At 37.6% G+C, this 14508-nt stretch overlaps 1 protein-coding gene across 6 annotated transcripts in view; it reads right to left on the reverse strand.

Annotated features, from left to right (window-relative positions):
* Positions 1-14508, reverse strand: part of SNRK (SNF related kinase) — a 55817-nt gene that overhangs the window by 13044 nt on the left and 28265 nt on the right. For all 6 annotated transcript variants that reach the window (XM_074345103.1, XM_074345101.1, XM_074345104.1 and 3 more), the window contains one exon: positions 1718-1859. In XM_074345103.1, the coding sequence (XP_074201204.1) occupies positions 1718-1859 (142 nt within the window). The remainder of the gene's footprint in view (positions 1-1717; positions 1860-14508) is intronic.

The following is a 14508-nucleotide window of genomic DNA, read 5'->3' on the forward strand; positions in this document are numbered from 1 at the left end:
GACACTATGAACTCATCTACAAAACTGAAAGACTCGTAGACATAGTAAACAATCACGGTTACCAGGGACAGGGGGTGGGAAGGGATAAATTTGGGAGTATGTGATTTACAAATGTTAGCCACCATATATAAAAATAGATATTTTTAAATGTTTGCTGTATAGCACAGGGAACTATGATCAGTATCTTGTAATAACCTTTAATAAAAAAAATATGAAAACGAATATATGTATATGTATGCATGACTGGGAAACTGCTGTACATCAGAAATTGACACACTGTAACTGATGGTACTTCAATAAAAATGTTTTAAAAATCAATATTGGAATGAAAAAAGGGCAACAACTACACTATAGGCTTTAAAAATGTAATTAGAAGATACTATAAATACTTGAGGCCAATAAATTAAAAAATTTAGATAAAATGGACAAGCTCCTTAAAAAACAAAACTTAGCAAAACTGATACAGGAAAAAGCAGAAAACTGAATGGTCCTATGATTATGAAAGATAATCCCACTAGGAGTGAGCCACTAAGAAGAAGCTTCTAAGATATCAGAACTGTTCTGTTTCTTAAGCTGATAATGAGTACATAGGTGTTCATTTTATTACACACACGTTTTATCCATTCCTTTGCATGACATACACCAGCATAAAAATAAGTTATGCTGTTTTAGTTTTTTCAGAATGTGCTATGGAGATGCGCCTTGAATTATAAACATCTAACACGCATACAGCGTACATCCACAGATGGCAGCACTGCTTCCTGGGCTAGAGAGCAGCAGCAGTTAAGGGCATAAGGAAGATGACAATGACAATCGTCAACAACACTCAATGTGGGTGCCATTTATGTGCTAAAGGCTGAGCTACACACTTCATACACATAAATTAATTTAATGTTCACAATAACCCTATGAGGTAGGTTCCACCATTTTCACGTCATTAGTAAACTGAGAAGCTAGTATTTGAATCCAGATAGTCTGAATACCTAAATTCTTAACCATGGCCTAAGATGGGATCTACTTGGAGAAAAGACTCAAGCTATCAGATTTCCTTCTTACCAGCTGATAGGAGAGAACTCAAAGCTCTGTTACTCCAGCAAAATCCTTTAAGTGGTAGCTACAATCTCAGCTGAGCTTATTTTAAAATATTATCCACAATATCAATGAAATACTGAACTTCCCAATAGTTCTTTTATTTCATTATGTATTTCTCTCTACACACATCACAGTACTGTACAGCACTCAAAATTCCAAATAATCCAACTTGCATTACTTCTTCCCACAGTCACGTGAACCAACACAGAGCTTTTCCGTCAACTGGGGGGAGGGTGCATGAACAAAATTATAAGACACGCTATGTCAATCCTAAAATGGCCGGTTGATGGTCTATTTCAGGAAAGAAAATCCTCTCACTCTTCTCTGGAACTTCAAATAATTCCAGGTGGTCCTGCTTTTTGGTGACGCAAAATGAGAAAAGTAATTCTTACGGTCATGTCTTCATTTCAAGTGAAAGTAACCACCACTCCTGGAGGCTGAAGAGCCATATAATGGGTTTCTTGAAAACTGGCATATTTGAAAAGTAGACTCTCTACTCCAGTATTAAATTTCAAATATTCTAGGGTTAACTCCCCAAAACACACTTAACAAGAGCAGAAATACTGGGATCAAAAATTAAAATGGATAAAAACACCCACATAGCTTTGTTTTGTTTTTTACTTACTCTTTACACTCTTTAGACACATGGGATGGCACTGTGTATTTGCAATCCATGATCATTGTCAACGTTTCACTGTCATTGGCCTCTTGAAAGGGTGGCTGCCCACACACCAACATGAAAAGGATCACTCCCAGACTCCATATATCTACAAATCAAAGAAATACTGTTAAATACTGGACTAATTAGAAAACCAAAAACACCAAGAGGAGTAAAAGTAGACTAACAAAGATTATTTTATTCTAAACCGTCAAAAACACTTATACTTCAAAGTAAAAAGATCTAGGGACAAAAACTTAGAGCCCAATAAGGCAGGGAAAGTATCTGTCTTGTTCACTGTCTTTATATTCACTTAAGGCCCAAGAAAGTGACAGGCACACAGCAAATGGCCAATAAATGTTCAATAAAGAAATGAATTAATTCATTTGTTAATGGCAAGAACATCAACTGGTAAGTACCTATCAAGGTACCCAAACTGATGGACACACACTGCCATTTCCCCATTACATTATACACCAGAGATAAAACAAAGATATTAATACTCTGAGATATGAAAAGGGTTTTGCCTAAGGTCACAGTTGTCCAGGCTGTTCACCTCAGTCATGGTCTGATAACCGCATCATATTAAAGTTAGAAAATTAAAGCTCAGAGAGGAAAGAAATATTCCTGAGCTGGTCTGTCAATGAAGAAAAAGACTAGTTATGTATTATTTCAGAGGAAAAAACTAGGATTGAAGGTGTAGGTAACCAGGACTCACACTTTGACTTAAAAAAACAGCAGAAGCTACTTAATAAAACCACGAAAACACTGGGAAAGGTATTAGGTCTCCTATCACTGTGAGTATTTCAGCAAAGTCTGAGCAACCATCTGTCTAGCATCCTGTGTAAGGCACTTCTGTACTGATTTTAAGGCTAGACTAGTTGACATCTGAGGACCCTCTCAACTCTAGCACTATACTAACTCCTATAATAAAAAATAACCCCTACTTCTTGCCACTTATATATAAAACAAAGCCATCACTCAGATGGAAAAATGATGTTTTTTCGGATGAAAAAAGGATGCCTCCACTTAGGAAGGACATCACAAGAAATTCATTCATTACAGAAACTGATGTACAGACATGATTATATGAACAGTCATATAACAAGACATCAATTCAAGAAGCTTCCTAAGGCCATGAAAGCCTTAGAAGAGAGTAAAGGACAGGCCACATGGCCTTTGTCACTACATCTGTTAACACTCAACTGCTGTTTTCCTTTAAGCTTAAATGCCCAAAATAATGTATGTTCCATGAGAATTAAAACTTATTAATAAAATACCTTTTCGTTGGTTCAAACTAAACAAAGAGGACAATAAAGGAAGAAACTCTAAAGTTATATGCTGATTTTTTTATACATACAATAAATTTTATTAAGTATGTTCCAATAGAAATTAGTGAGAAAGACAGAAGAATCTACTAAAACTAAAACATTTATATACATGAGAATGAAAGGATCCTGAGGATCACTCAGTTCAAACCCCTGGTTCTGCAGTGTCCCTAGGAGGTCGCCTGGCATTGCTTATTGGTTCCATGAATTATCTGACTCCCTGCCCAGGACAGCAAGCTGGCTCAGGACTCCACTCCACTCACTGACCCACAATTCTTTACCTTGATCTTGGAACCCAGAGGGCCATCCCCATCAAAGTCAAACAATCTGAGTAATGGTGGCTAGCTGTACCTGTTCTTCAAGTACTCAGTAACAAAAATTTATAACCCCAATTCTAGGAACACCTTATTAAGATTTTTAAAGGAAATTTATATAGTTGATGTTTAACTTACACCATCCTTGTACAAAGTGAATCTGTCAATTCTGGTCACCTGCTTCAACTCTCAAGCCACCATCATGAACAGTGGCAATTACAATTATCCTCCCTGTAATGCATGCATCTATTTTATAAAACAGTCATAATTTAGAAATTAACTGAAAAGTAAACCCACGTTTTCTCTGATTACTCAAGAAGGGAAATTCAAGCTTTTATTTAAAACATATACCTGGCCATCTCTTCCCCAAAGGAGGGGATTTTAAATTGCTTACAATAAAAATGCACAAACATAAAAATCAGGATAGTTAAAATAAAAACTTCCTTCTGTTGTTAAAATACTGGCAATATCTAATACTACCACTGTAAACAAACCTAACCATTAGTATATGTGGATCTGAGATATAATAAATTCATATCTTTTGATATAAATCCTAAAAAAACAATAATTTTTATAAAATGAGTTTGGGTACATTATTCCTTCTACCATCACATACTTTAACTGTGGATAAACTAGTCTGGTTTTTTTTTTTTTTTTCCTTTTTCTCCATGCTAAACTGGAGTTGATATCTGACAATACAATTATACAAAACTGATGATTTAAAAAGATAATAAACATAAATATCAATTCCCCCAAATTCGTATTTGGTTAAAGAAATTTCCTTTTTCTGTTAAATGTTAACCTCAGCAGCAACAAGGAAGTCCAATTATTTGGAAATGTTCTCTTTAGAATCATTTGCCCAAGCAAACTAACACACTCTGCTTGTTAGGAAGTGATACAGGATTAAGAGTCAAAAAGGAGAACAACATAAATATATAAAAATATATACTGTTTCCAGTTAGAGCTCAAATTACTTCTGAATATGGAAATGCTTACTCTGAGAAACTCAGAAACACAATTCAATGACAAGTAGTTTGCAAAGGTAAATGGCATGATTTGAGGCAGATGAATTGGTGAGCAGTGTGACTTGACGGGGTGAAGTTCTAGACAGAGCACATGACCCTGTCGCCAAGACATTATTCAAGGGACCGTTTATTCCATTTACTTATTTTCCAGACTTTTTATTTCTCTTCTTATTCTACTTTTTGACTTTGAATCGTTTTACTTTTTCATCTTAAGGGCCAAAGGAAAGAGATAAAAACAGTCACTAAACAAACCAAAGTGGTATGACTTAAACCAAGTTATTGAAAAATCTGTTCCCCATCTTTAAAACAGGAATAGTAACAGTGAGGTAAGTTCCTCTTAAAGCTGTTGTGGGCATTAAAAGGATTAAACTTGAATCCCTGGTAAGTATTCAGGACAGAGCCCAGCACACAGAAAGCACCCCCAAGGAGGCTGCTGCCTCGTTCTTGTTCACCTGGGTCAGGCTCTGTCCTAGGCACAGTGAACACAGAAATAAATGAGAGACATCCTTGCCCTCTCAGGGCTCCTAATTCTCTGTGAGAAACAGACTATAGGTAACAGAAACAGAAAGCAGGTAAGCTCAAAAAGCACAGAGCCAACTCAGAGAAGAAAAACTAACAGAGATGGGAAAGGAAGAGGGAAGGCTTTTTAGTAACTCAGGTTAAAAAAAAAGAGGTATAACTCACTCAGGGACATAGGTCCCCAGAACTAGACATCCGGCATTACAGGACTAAGGTAATCCTTGATGCCATTCCATTACATCCCCCCTTAGACGGGGGAGGGAGGTACTACTTGTCTTAATAAAAATTCATTTCAGTGGGTATTTTACCTTTCCCACTGAAAAAAAATTACTTGCTAATAAAACTACAAACTCCCAAGGAGTAGATCACAGTCTCAGCTTGAGATCTTAGTACCACAAGGGATCCAAGTCTATAACTGGGGGTGGGGATGAGTGGGAAAAGTTAGGCAAAGAGTGTGGAAAGGGGAACTTAGACTGTTTTCATTTAAAAAAAAAAAAAGTTACTGGAATTGTCCATATTAAAGGTCCATGGGGTTAACAAACATCAACCACATGAAAAATCAAACTTAATGTTGATACAGTCTGAAGCAGATGTTTTTATTTCAGACCTAGCTATAGCCACTTGGTTAATAATAGAAATTATTATTATTAATTAATAATAAAAAAAGAGAATATCACTTCATAAATACAGTTCCTTTGCTTAAAAAAAAAAAATCTTCCAACTCACAGAACTGTGGGAAGAGGTGGAAAGATAATGAAGTCTCTGTTAGTACAAAAGGTGGGAATTACTAGTCTCCTTACTGGCTCTCAAGCTAGCTGGAAATAAGATGACAAAAATGAGCACTAAAGCCTCATCTGCTAACATTCAGTAGGTCAGTTCATCATAAAACAACTGAATTATGCTATTTCTAGGGCGGGAGGTGTTTACAAAGTTCATTTAGGCAGGCTATCAAAAAGTCAAAATGAAAACAACAGAATAAAGGAACATGCTAATGATTAATTTGAGGAAAGTAACTGCCAAAGGGTGTGGAGGAAGAATGTCACGACTATTGAGAGGTGTTCTGAAACATTTCTAAAGCGAATTATCTAGACAGCAGAAGAGTGAACAGGGCTTAGAAAGTAATAAAAATGGGAAAACCAGAAGAAAGGTTTTAGGTAGAAGCCTCTGTTTTTTCCCTCTGGCTTTCTTTTATCAGTGTAGCCATGAGTCATGAAAGAAACAACAGGAATAGAATGTTCTAAAACTGCTACAGATGAAGGACGGACCAGCACCTTTTATAACACCTCTTACAAACTGGCAGGATTTATGCAATCACTTTTCAGTTCCAACTACAGTCACTAGCAACTGACATATGACCCAATACTCATGTTACAGGGAATGCTTTCTTAGAAGAGCAAGTACTGTTGCAGAAGTGTGTAGGTCCCAGAAGATCCATTTATTATAAACCTAGGATCTTTGTTTTTTGTATGATATTCAGAGACCTAATCTCTATGGTTTACTGATGTGAATCCCTATCTACATAGTAAGAACTAATCATCTGCCTTCAAAATCATCTACAGCTCTGGTTATTAAAGATTTTTTCTTGCTCTGAACAGATCAGTGGTTGGTTCTAAGGGACATGACTAGAGATCATTCTGAAAGTAGGAAACTATCAGATCATTTGAACTAACAGAAGAGGAACAAAGAATCTGGATGAGTTCATGTTTTAGGACAGCTCTATTATTCTTGGTATTAGCAATACTCTAGTTAGAACTAAAGTTTTATTATTTAATAAGGAATCTTGTCTTAAAGATTTGTTAGCAAGGAATCATCTTGTCTCTCAAAAAAAAAAAAAAAAAAAAGAATGAACGCCATCATCTCATACCTACTTCAAAAACCTTCTTTTCCAGACCTGAACCCATCTAAATACCCCTTGGGGACTTCAAAAATCACTGCTGCTCAAACTAAGCTTATCATTTTTTACCCAAACCTATTTGTCTTCATCTGTGTTCTGGCCTGGTCAATGGCATGTCCACCCACCCAATCAAATCCTGGGAGACATCCCAGACTCTACACTCTGCATCCTTTCACTTCCATGTCAGGGAGGATCTGGCCAATTCCAACATGTGCTTAGAAAGGCAAAGGTTCCCACCAATGAACCTCACCTTCCCTGAGGTCTCCCCACACTGCCCTCCAACCTGGCCACCTGGGCCACCTGGTGATTTCAGCACCACCACAGTGAGGTGTAATTACAGATGCTCTCCTGTCTTCCTCCACTGCTCAGAGGTCCTTGGGTGCAGAACATGTCCCCTGCACCCAGGTGGCGCCTTCTCGAAGAAGTCTGCTGACAGAATGAGCCTGAAACTAAAGAGAAAGCAGTGCTTCTGCAAATACTGTTTGGGCAGAGCCCCCAGAAGGCAGCAGAAGCGGAGGTTTAGGGCACAGGGGCAGTGAGTTGTTATTCATGTCCTTCAGAAGGAGACTGAGTGCTCAGGACAGAGTGCACGGGGATGGGGGCAGTGAGGACAAGCTGCAGTGTGTTCTAGTCAGCTGTTTAAGGTCTTATGCAAACTTGTTTTCTCAAGTAAAGAGAAAACAGGAAAAAGTTCAGGAAGTCAAAAGGTTATCAGTCACACACTGTGGGACTACAAGTGTTCACACAAATCCAAACCAGACAAGCAGCACTCTTCCAAATCAGCATTCTTTCGTGTGTCACTCTACAAGTCTGATTTTGATACCACTTAAGAGTTGAACTTTAGAAATGAAAACAGAAAGATAAATCAGGCTGAAACGTAACAGTTGTGTGACTTCTCTCAGTATGGATTAACGAACAGGGCATACCTGGGCTAAAGCGTCACAAGGACCTAGGTTCAAATCCCGCTGTGGCCGTTTAATTAGCTATGTACCCCTGGCCACGTGACCTGGCTTCCATGTCACTCTTCAATAAAATGTGGACACCACTACTTATCTGGTACTTTCTGAGAGGATGTCTGGGCAAACAGTGCTACACACACCAGTGCAGAGCCTACAAGGACCAAATGGTCACCACTAGATATAGGAGTAGAAAGCAAAAGGGACTTTACATTTTTTATTACATATATTTCTGTATTACTCGAATTATCTTACAAGAACATTCATTTCTTATTAAAAAAGTAATTAGAAATTAGCTGGGCTTAACAATATTCTGATGTGTACATACTTCAACTGAATAAGCAGAAACCTCTCTATAACTATGTAAAAGGTAATTTTTTTTAAAAAGGCACTTTCTCTCTTCACTAAGACAGTGATCCTCAACCTGCAGTCTGCAGACATTCAGTTCTACAAGGCTCCCTTAGTGGTGTCCCAGACCGAGGTCTCCACAGTAGGAATAGCTACAGTAGGAACTGCTTTAGTTTTAATTTTTAGCACAAATAACTTCCTTCAAGGATTAGGAAAACTCAAATATTAAACTCGCTGATGTTTCACAAACACCCCTAAGGGTCTTACAGAATGTGATAAAAGAAAAATGAGCAGTGTTACAGGTCCACAGACTCTGGATAAACCTCCATGTTCCCGGAGGTATGTGGGCACTGCAGGGTCTGGGGAGAGGATCCGGGTCTTGTGGTGCCTGGGAAGGCAGGCAAGTGCCGCTGGCCAGTTCACCCTCTAGTTCTATTTCCCTGCTTCAGGACAAACCTGAGGGTTCTCAAGGGTAAGGTGACACTGAAGTCAGAGTCACCCACCTTGGGTACATCGCCAAAGCCAGTCTGGAGGCTTGTGGCTTCCTAAAAATTTCCTTTTTGCCAGAACAATCCCTCAAAGTATTTCCAAATACCTCGGTGAAGCAAGAATCAGTTACAAATTCGTATCTGTCCAAAATTAGATCTTTAAAAAAATATCTTGTGAAACCTAAATATTTCCTTTTACAAGCTTATGGGGAAAATCTCTAGCTTTTGTCTAATTTTATTAGTACTAGTCACAAAGTCTAAAATGTTCATATACTAGAAATATTTTTTAAATGGGGAAACAAGAGCCATCAGGAATGGCAGTATTTGTAAGAGAACATTCTTCTACTACAAATTTCAACGTGGATACTCTTCAAAGAGCAGGTATACAAGACCACTGCCTCACCTCGGACACTCAGGGACTTAGACTTCATTTTATAAAAAGTGATTTCACATTTCGAATTTCCCACAAGATTAAGGCAAAGGCAAAGCAATTTCACAAGTTTGGCTCTGATCTAGAAAGTACAATGTTTAGAGATTCAGTACGAAACCTAAAGTTGTCCAATTCAATTGTCTAATCAAACAATAGCAACTATGCAGGCTAAAGAATAAATCTGAAGTCTGTGCTAATCTGATGCTTTATTTAATAGCTAGTGGAGTATTGTGATGTTTTCTTAAATTGATTTTAAAAACACTGAGCCTTCTGCATTAAGAATGAGGTGTGCTAATGTAAGAAAAATATACGAGCCATTAAAATGCCAGTTAATAAAAATCACCCGCATATGCTGACTCCGGAGGGTTCTTTCAAAATGCAACAAACACAGCTTTCTGGGCATACAGGTACAAAGTCAAATGAGGTGATACTTCAGCTGAACACAGAATTACCTTCGACTCCGTAAGATGTTAAACTTGTCAAGAGACTATTTAACATTCTCCTCTGAAGATGAAAAGAAACTTTAAAAGAGCATTTTTGCTATAAAAAGATTCAAAATTCAAAATATTAGTTCTTGAAATGTTTGTTTTGGTTAGTTCTCCAAGCATAATGCCTAAACGAGACATGTGGTATAAAAACGTATACAACTTATTTTCCTACATTAAAAAAAAAATCAGTATGTTGTATCTTTCTAGGGATTATAATAAACATACAACCTGGTTGATTCCATATAGGATTAATAACGTTCAGATTCCTTCATAATAAAATTTTAGCTAGAAAGTTCTCTCAAACATAACCACACGTTTCCTGCTTTTAAAAGTTATTTACTTTTTTCAGATTATGAAAGTAATACACGTTTAATGACAGTGAGATTCTATTAGCAATCTGTGGGAAGCTCCCTCCACCTGACTCACACTCATTCATCCCAATCTTTCATATTAGCCTATTAGATAAAGATATAACAGATTTGTTTTCATTTGCACCATCCTGATTATTCTTCCCCAATTTCTCCAAGGTATAATTTACATACATTAGAATTCACCATTAGTGTGCGTTTCTGCAAGTTCTAACAAATGCAGTCATGAAATTACTATCACACTCAAGACACAGAGATGCAGAGCATCACCCAAGAAAGTTCCCTTGTGCCTCTTTGTAGTCAACTCTTGCTCCCAGCCCAGCCCCTGGCAATCACGGGTCTGTTTTATGTCCCAAAAGTCTTGCCTACAAATGGACTTACTACAGTCTCTTTCCTCACTGATGCATCTGAGATCTGTCCATGTTGCTGCACGTGCCAATGGTTCATCACGATTTACTGCTAAGTGACAGTCCTTTGCACAGGTCTTCCACAGCTTATTTCAGTTTGGGGCAATTATGAGTAAAGTCACTAAAAACATTTGTATATTTTACAGTAGCCAAGACATGAAAGCAGCCTAAATGTCCACCAACAGATGATTGGATAAAGAAAATGTGGAGCCTGCGCGCACGCACACACACAATGGACTACTCCTCAGCCATAAAAAGGAACGAAACAATGTCATTTGCAGCAACGTGGACGGGCCTAGAGATTATCATACTAAGTGAAGTGCGTCAGTCAGAGAAAGACAAACATCATACGATACCACTTACATGTGGAATCTTAAAAAATGACACAAACGAATTTATTTACAGAAGGAGACTCATAGACACAGAAAACAAACTTATGGTTACGGGGTGGGACAGAAGGGAGGAGGGAAAGAAAAATGCAGAGTTTGAGATTTGCAGATACTGACTATGTATACAAAATAAACAAGTTTATACTGTATAGCACAGGGAACCATATTCAATGGCTTTTAGTAACCTGTAATGAAAAATACATATGTATCTATGTATAACTGAATCACTACACTGTACAACAGAAACTACTACAACACTGTAAATCAAAAATTAAAAATTATATAACTTAGATGATTGATTTCTTGAATATGTGTAAGCACATTTGACTGTGTACAGCACATTTGATTGGATTACTGCATTCTGTTGATTCTTATTTTGTGGTTGGCTTTATTCCTTTGATAACTGTAAGTTTAAAAAGCTAAAGCCCTATAAACTGTTCTTAGAACAAAAGAATAGTACATATATGTAAATTTTTAAAAATATGTGCAGTATATTGTACACGTATTTACATGCAATACATTGTATATATGCAATCAAACTGTAACAATTCTACCCAATTAAACTGAAAATTGAAAAAAATTTTAAAAAGAAAAAAACAAAAAAATAAACACTTGTATACAGCTGCTTATGCAAACTTAAATTTTCATTTGTCTTGGGTAAATACCTAGGAGTAGCTTCACCTACGGGAAATTACCTGGAATTCACCTGGAATTTATCGTGACATATGACATAATCTATCATTCCTTCTTCCAGAAGTATTGAATTATTCCAATACAATTTATTAAAAAAAATTCTTCCTCTGATGTCTTCTGATAATGGAGGAATTTAAGATTATTAGAAACTCCTCCTCTTTCTACATTATTTAAAATCACCAGCTAAAGAATCATGCTAAGATACAGAGGTGCCCTTGGTCATCAGTCCTTAAACTCAAGGGCCACAAAGCAAACATTGCCATGTGTGTTCAACAAGTACATGGCACCACTATTTGCCAGGCACTGTGCTAGGTGCTGAAATGTACTCATAATGAGACCTTAAGGGCTGGCAATGAAAGGAGAATTTCCAGGAGAGATGACACTGCTGCCCTTTGTCACAATTCAACTCTGTTCATTCATTTACAGAAAAAGTAACAACCATCTGGCTTATAAAAGATAGCTCCACCTTATCTTCCATCTAGGATTTCTCTTTTTGAGCTATTTCCATGGTGAGTATGCATCTTGCCTGACCTCCAAAAGTGCCCATAAGCCCTGCTAAAAGCCTGGGCTCCAGGTAGCAAATAAAGGGGCATATCATGTTTTTAGGAATTTTCTATTATGATTTCATAATTCTTTCTCATCTCTTGTTGCTATCAATGTGCTGGCTTCTACAAAGTCCCTTTGTTACCCACCTAGCAGCTGAAGGTTAGAAAAAGGAATTTATTGAATTTGTTTGAATTCTATGTAAAATTAACTAAGTAAGGACCTGAGTGAGACCCTGACTATAAACAAAATACATGAGCTTTGTACACAGGCTTAGGGCAGTCTATTTCAGCATCCCAGGAGCTTTTATTTGCTTGCTTCCTGGTGCTTTACTGGGTTTGGAACAACCTGAGAATTAATCTAAAGAAAGTGATCAATAAGTGGTTTAACTGGTAAGAGACAATGGTAGCTAAAGATTGTGAAGTTCATTTATCCTACATAATGTAAGAAAGGAACAATTTTAGAAAGCCTCCTTCCCATATGAAAAGCTGCTCCCTTTACTCCCGAGAGCAGCTCGAAGAGTCAAAGGTTAGAAAGTCAGGGAACACAAGTTCTCTACCTGTTCTTCCCTCTGCTGAATAATGAATTTATTTTACAACTGAAGCTAGATGGTGAATCCAAGAAATTTTTATCAAGTTGCTTACTGACAAACTAATAATACAACTGTCCTTAGGACAGATAGCAACGTACCCCACCCACAAACTGATGATTGAAAAAAAAAAAATTGGGGCTAGTCTAAAATCTCTGAGAAACTTCTGCTTCCAAGAAGTTGCAGCAGACTGAATGAAGGTCCTGCAGTAACAACCTGAAACAAAATGTTAACTTGGAGAAAACATGTTTTTAAAGCCTTGGAAGCAATAGGAATAGATGAACTAAAACTGCAGATTGGAAAGAGCCCTTTCTGGAGCTGAGGAAGGAATCCAAACAAGAATCATGTGACCTCCAGAGTTTCAATGGATCACAAACGTTGCTGGAAAAGGTTAAACTCAATCAACTTATATTACACTATAACTAAAAGACCTCAGGTATAGCACCTTTTTTAAAACCTGAAAAACAGGTAAGGTTAGGAAAATACAGCTACTCTGGTGTGAGAATATAAGGGTACATGAACTGATATTTAATGTCTCATCTATCACCAACTGGTATCCGTATACGTTAGTCTCTTAAGAATTTGTTAAACCAGTCTCAGTCCTCTAGAAACTAATTTCCCCTGAGAACAAAACTGAGAATCACACCCTGGAACATGGGGATCACCCTATCTGAGGGGCTCCCCTGCCATCTACTGGAGCTCCCAATCCATGGAAATCTCTTTTAAACTGTAACAAGGACCTCCAAATGTCAGTGAAGAGCTAACACATACAAACTCTGTTAACACAAAATGTTTTTTTTAAAAAATATATCAAACACACACCAAACACCTACCAACTCAGTCTATTTTGACTTCAAAAAATAAAAAGAACGCTGTACACACAATGACTTGATGTTCCTTTTGGAAGTAGCTCTGTCTATAATCTTACCTCCAGTTTTCCATTACAATCTTCCCAAGTCATAGGTAAGAAATATAAAACATAATAAAGAAAATGACAGATTTAATACATAAAACAAGTTAGATACGCACAAAAAACAAGGCCACTATTCCACACCTGTATTTTATGCCTCAAAACTTACTTCAAAACTGCTCGCGTTCATCTTTCTGTCAAAAAGTTGTGGGCCCACTTTCTACTCAGCCCCATGAGCCTTCAAGATCAGATCTAAAAAAGGGCTTCCTGGTGGTCCATAGAACAGAAACTACACCTCCGCATCTCTCCGAAGAGGGGAAGCACAGCTTTCATCAGACTCACGATGAGTCTACAACTCACTCAATATTCACACAGAGAAGGCAAGAAAAAGGAGTTCTGATGTGAGCAGACATCAGGGAGAGCCATGGAGGGCGACTGCAATCAAACTTTGTAAAGAGGCTTAGAAGAATGTGAATTTTCATTTCTTTAGTTAATCTCTATAATATTTATTCATTTAAACAAACACTAAGAGCTGGTCATGTGTACCAGGAGATGAGGATGGGGCACAGATAGGACAGAAACACACACAGTTCCTTCCTCCAGGACCTGACTACTGAGCACGGGAGACAAGGGAGCCCTCTGGAGTGATCGGGCTTGGCGTCGCCCGGTCAATTCCAAAGGGAAAAGGCATCAGGGCACGTGCCCTCTGCATCTTATCATCCTCTTTTTTTAGCCACTTACAACCCTGCTATTATTTTCATCCAACAAACTAGCATGCCTACTCTGTGCCTGGCTGCAGCCCAGGCACCAGAATTTAGGTGTATCTATGAGGAGGGTCTCACTCAGACTTGCACAGTCTTACTTTCCTCCTCACCAGACACTGCCACAAATACTCAGGGCCCACAATTTTTTTCCTTGGATTCCAGGGCTTAAAATAACTGAATTAAAATTTTAAAATATTAAAGTAGGCACTATCTTACACTATACAGGATGTAATTTTAAACACACCAACATCAGGCTAATAAAGCAATAAAAATTAGCTATGGTACTTCAATGTTTTCCAAAGACA

The sequence above is a fragment of the Camelus bactrianus genome, chromosome 17, assembly GCF_048773025.1.
Source record: "Camelus bactrianus isolate YW-2024 breed Bactrian camel chromosome 17, ASM4877302v1, whole genome shotgun sequence".
Classification (NCBI taxonomy): domain Eukaryota; kingdom Metazoa; phylum Chordata; class Mammalia; order Artiodactyla; family Camelidae; genus Camelus; species Camelus bactrianus.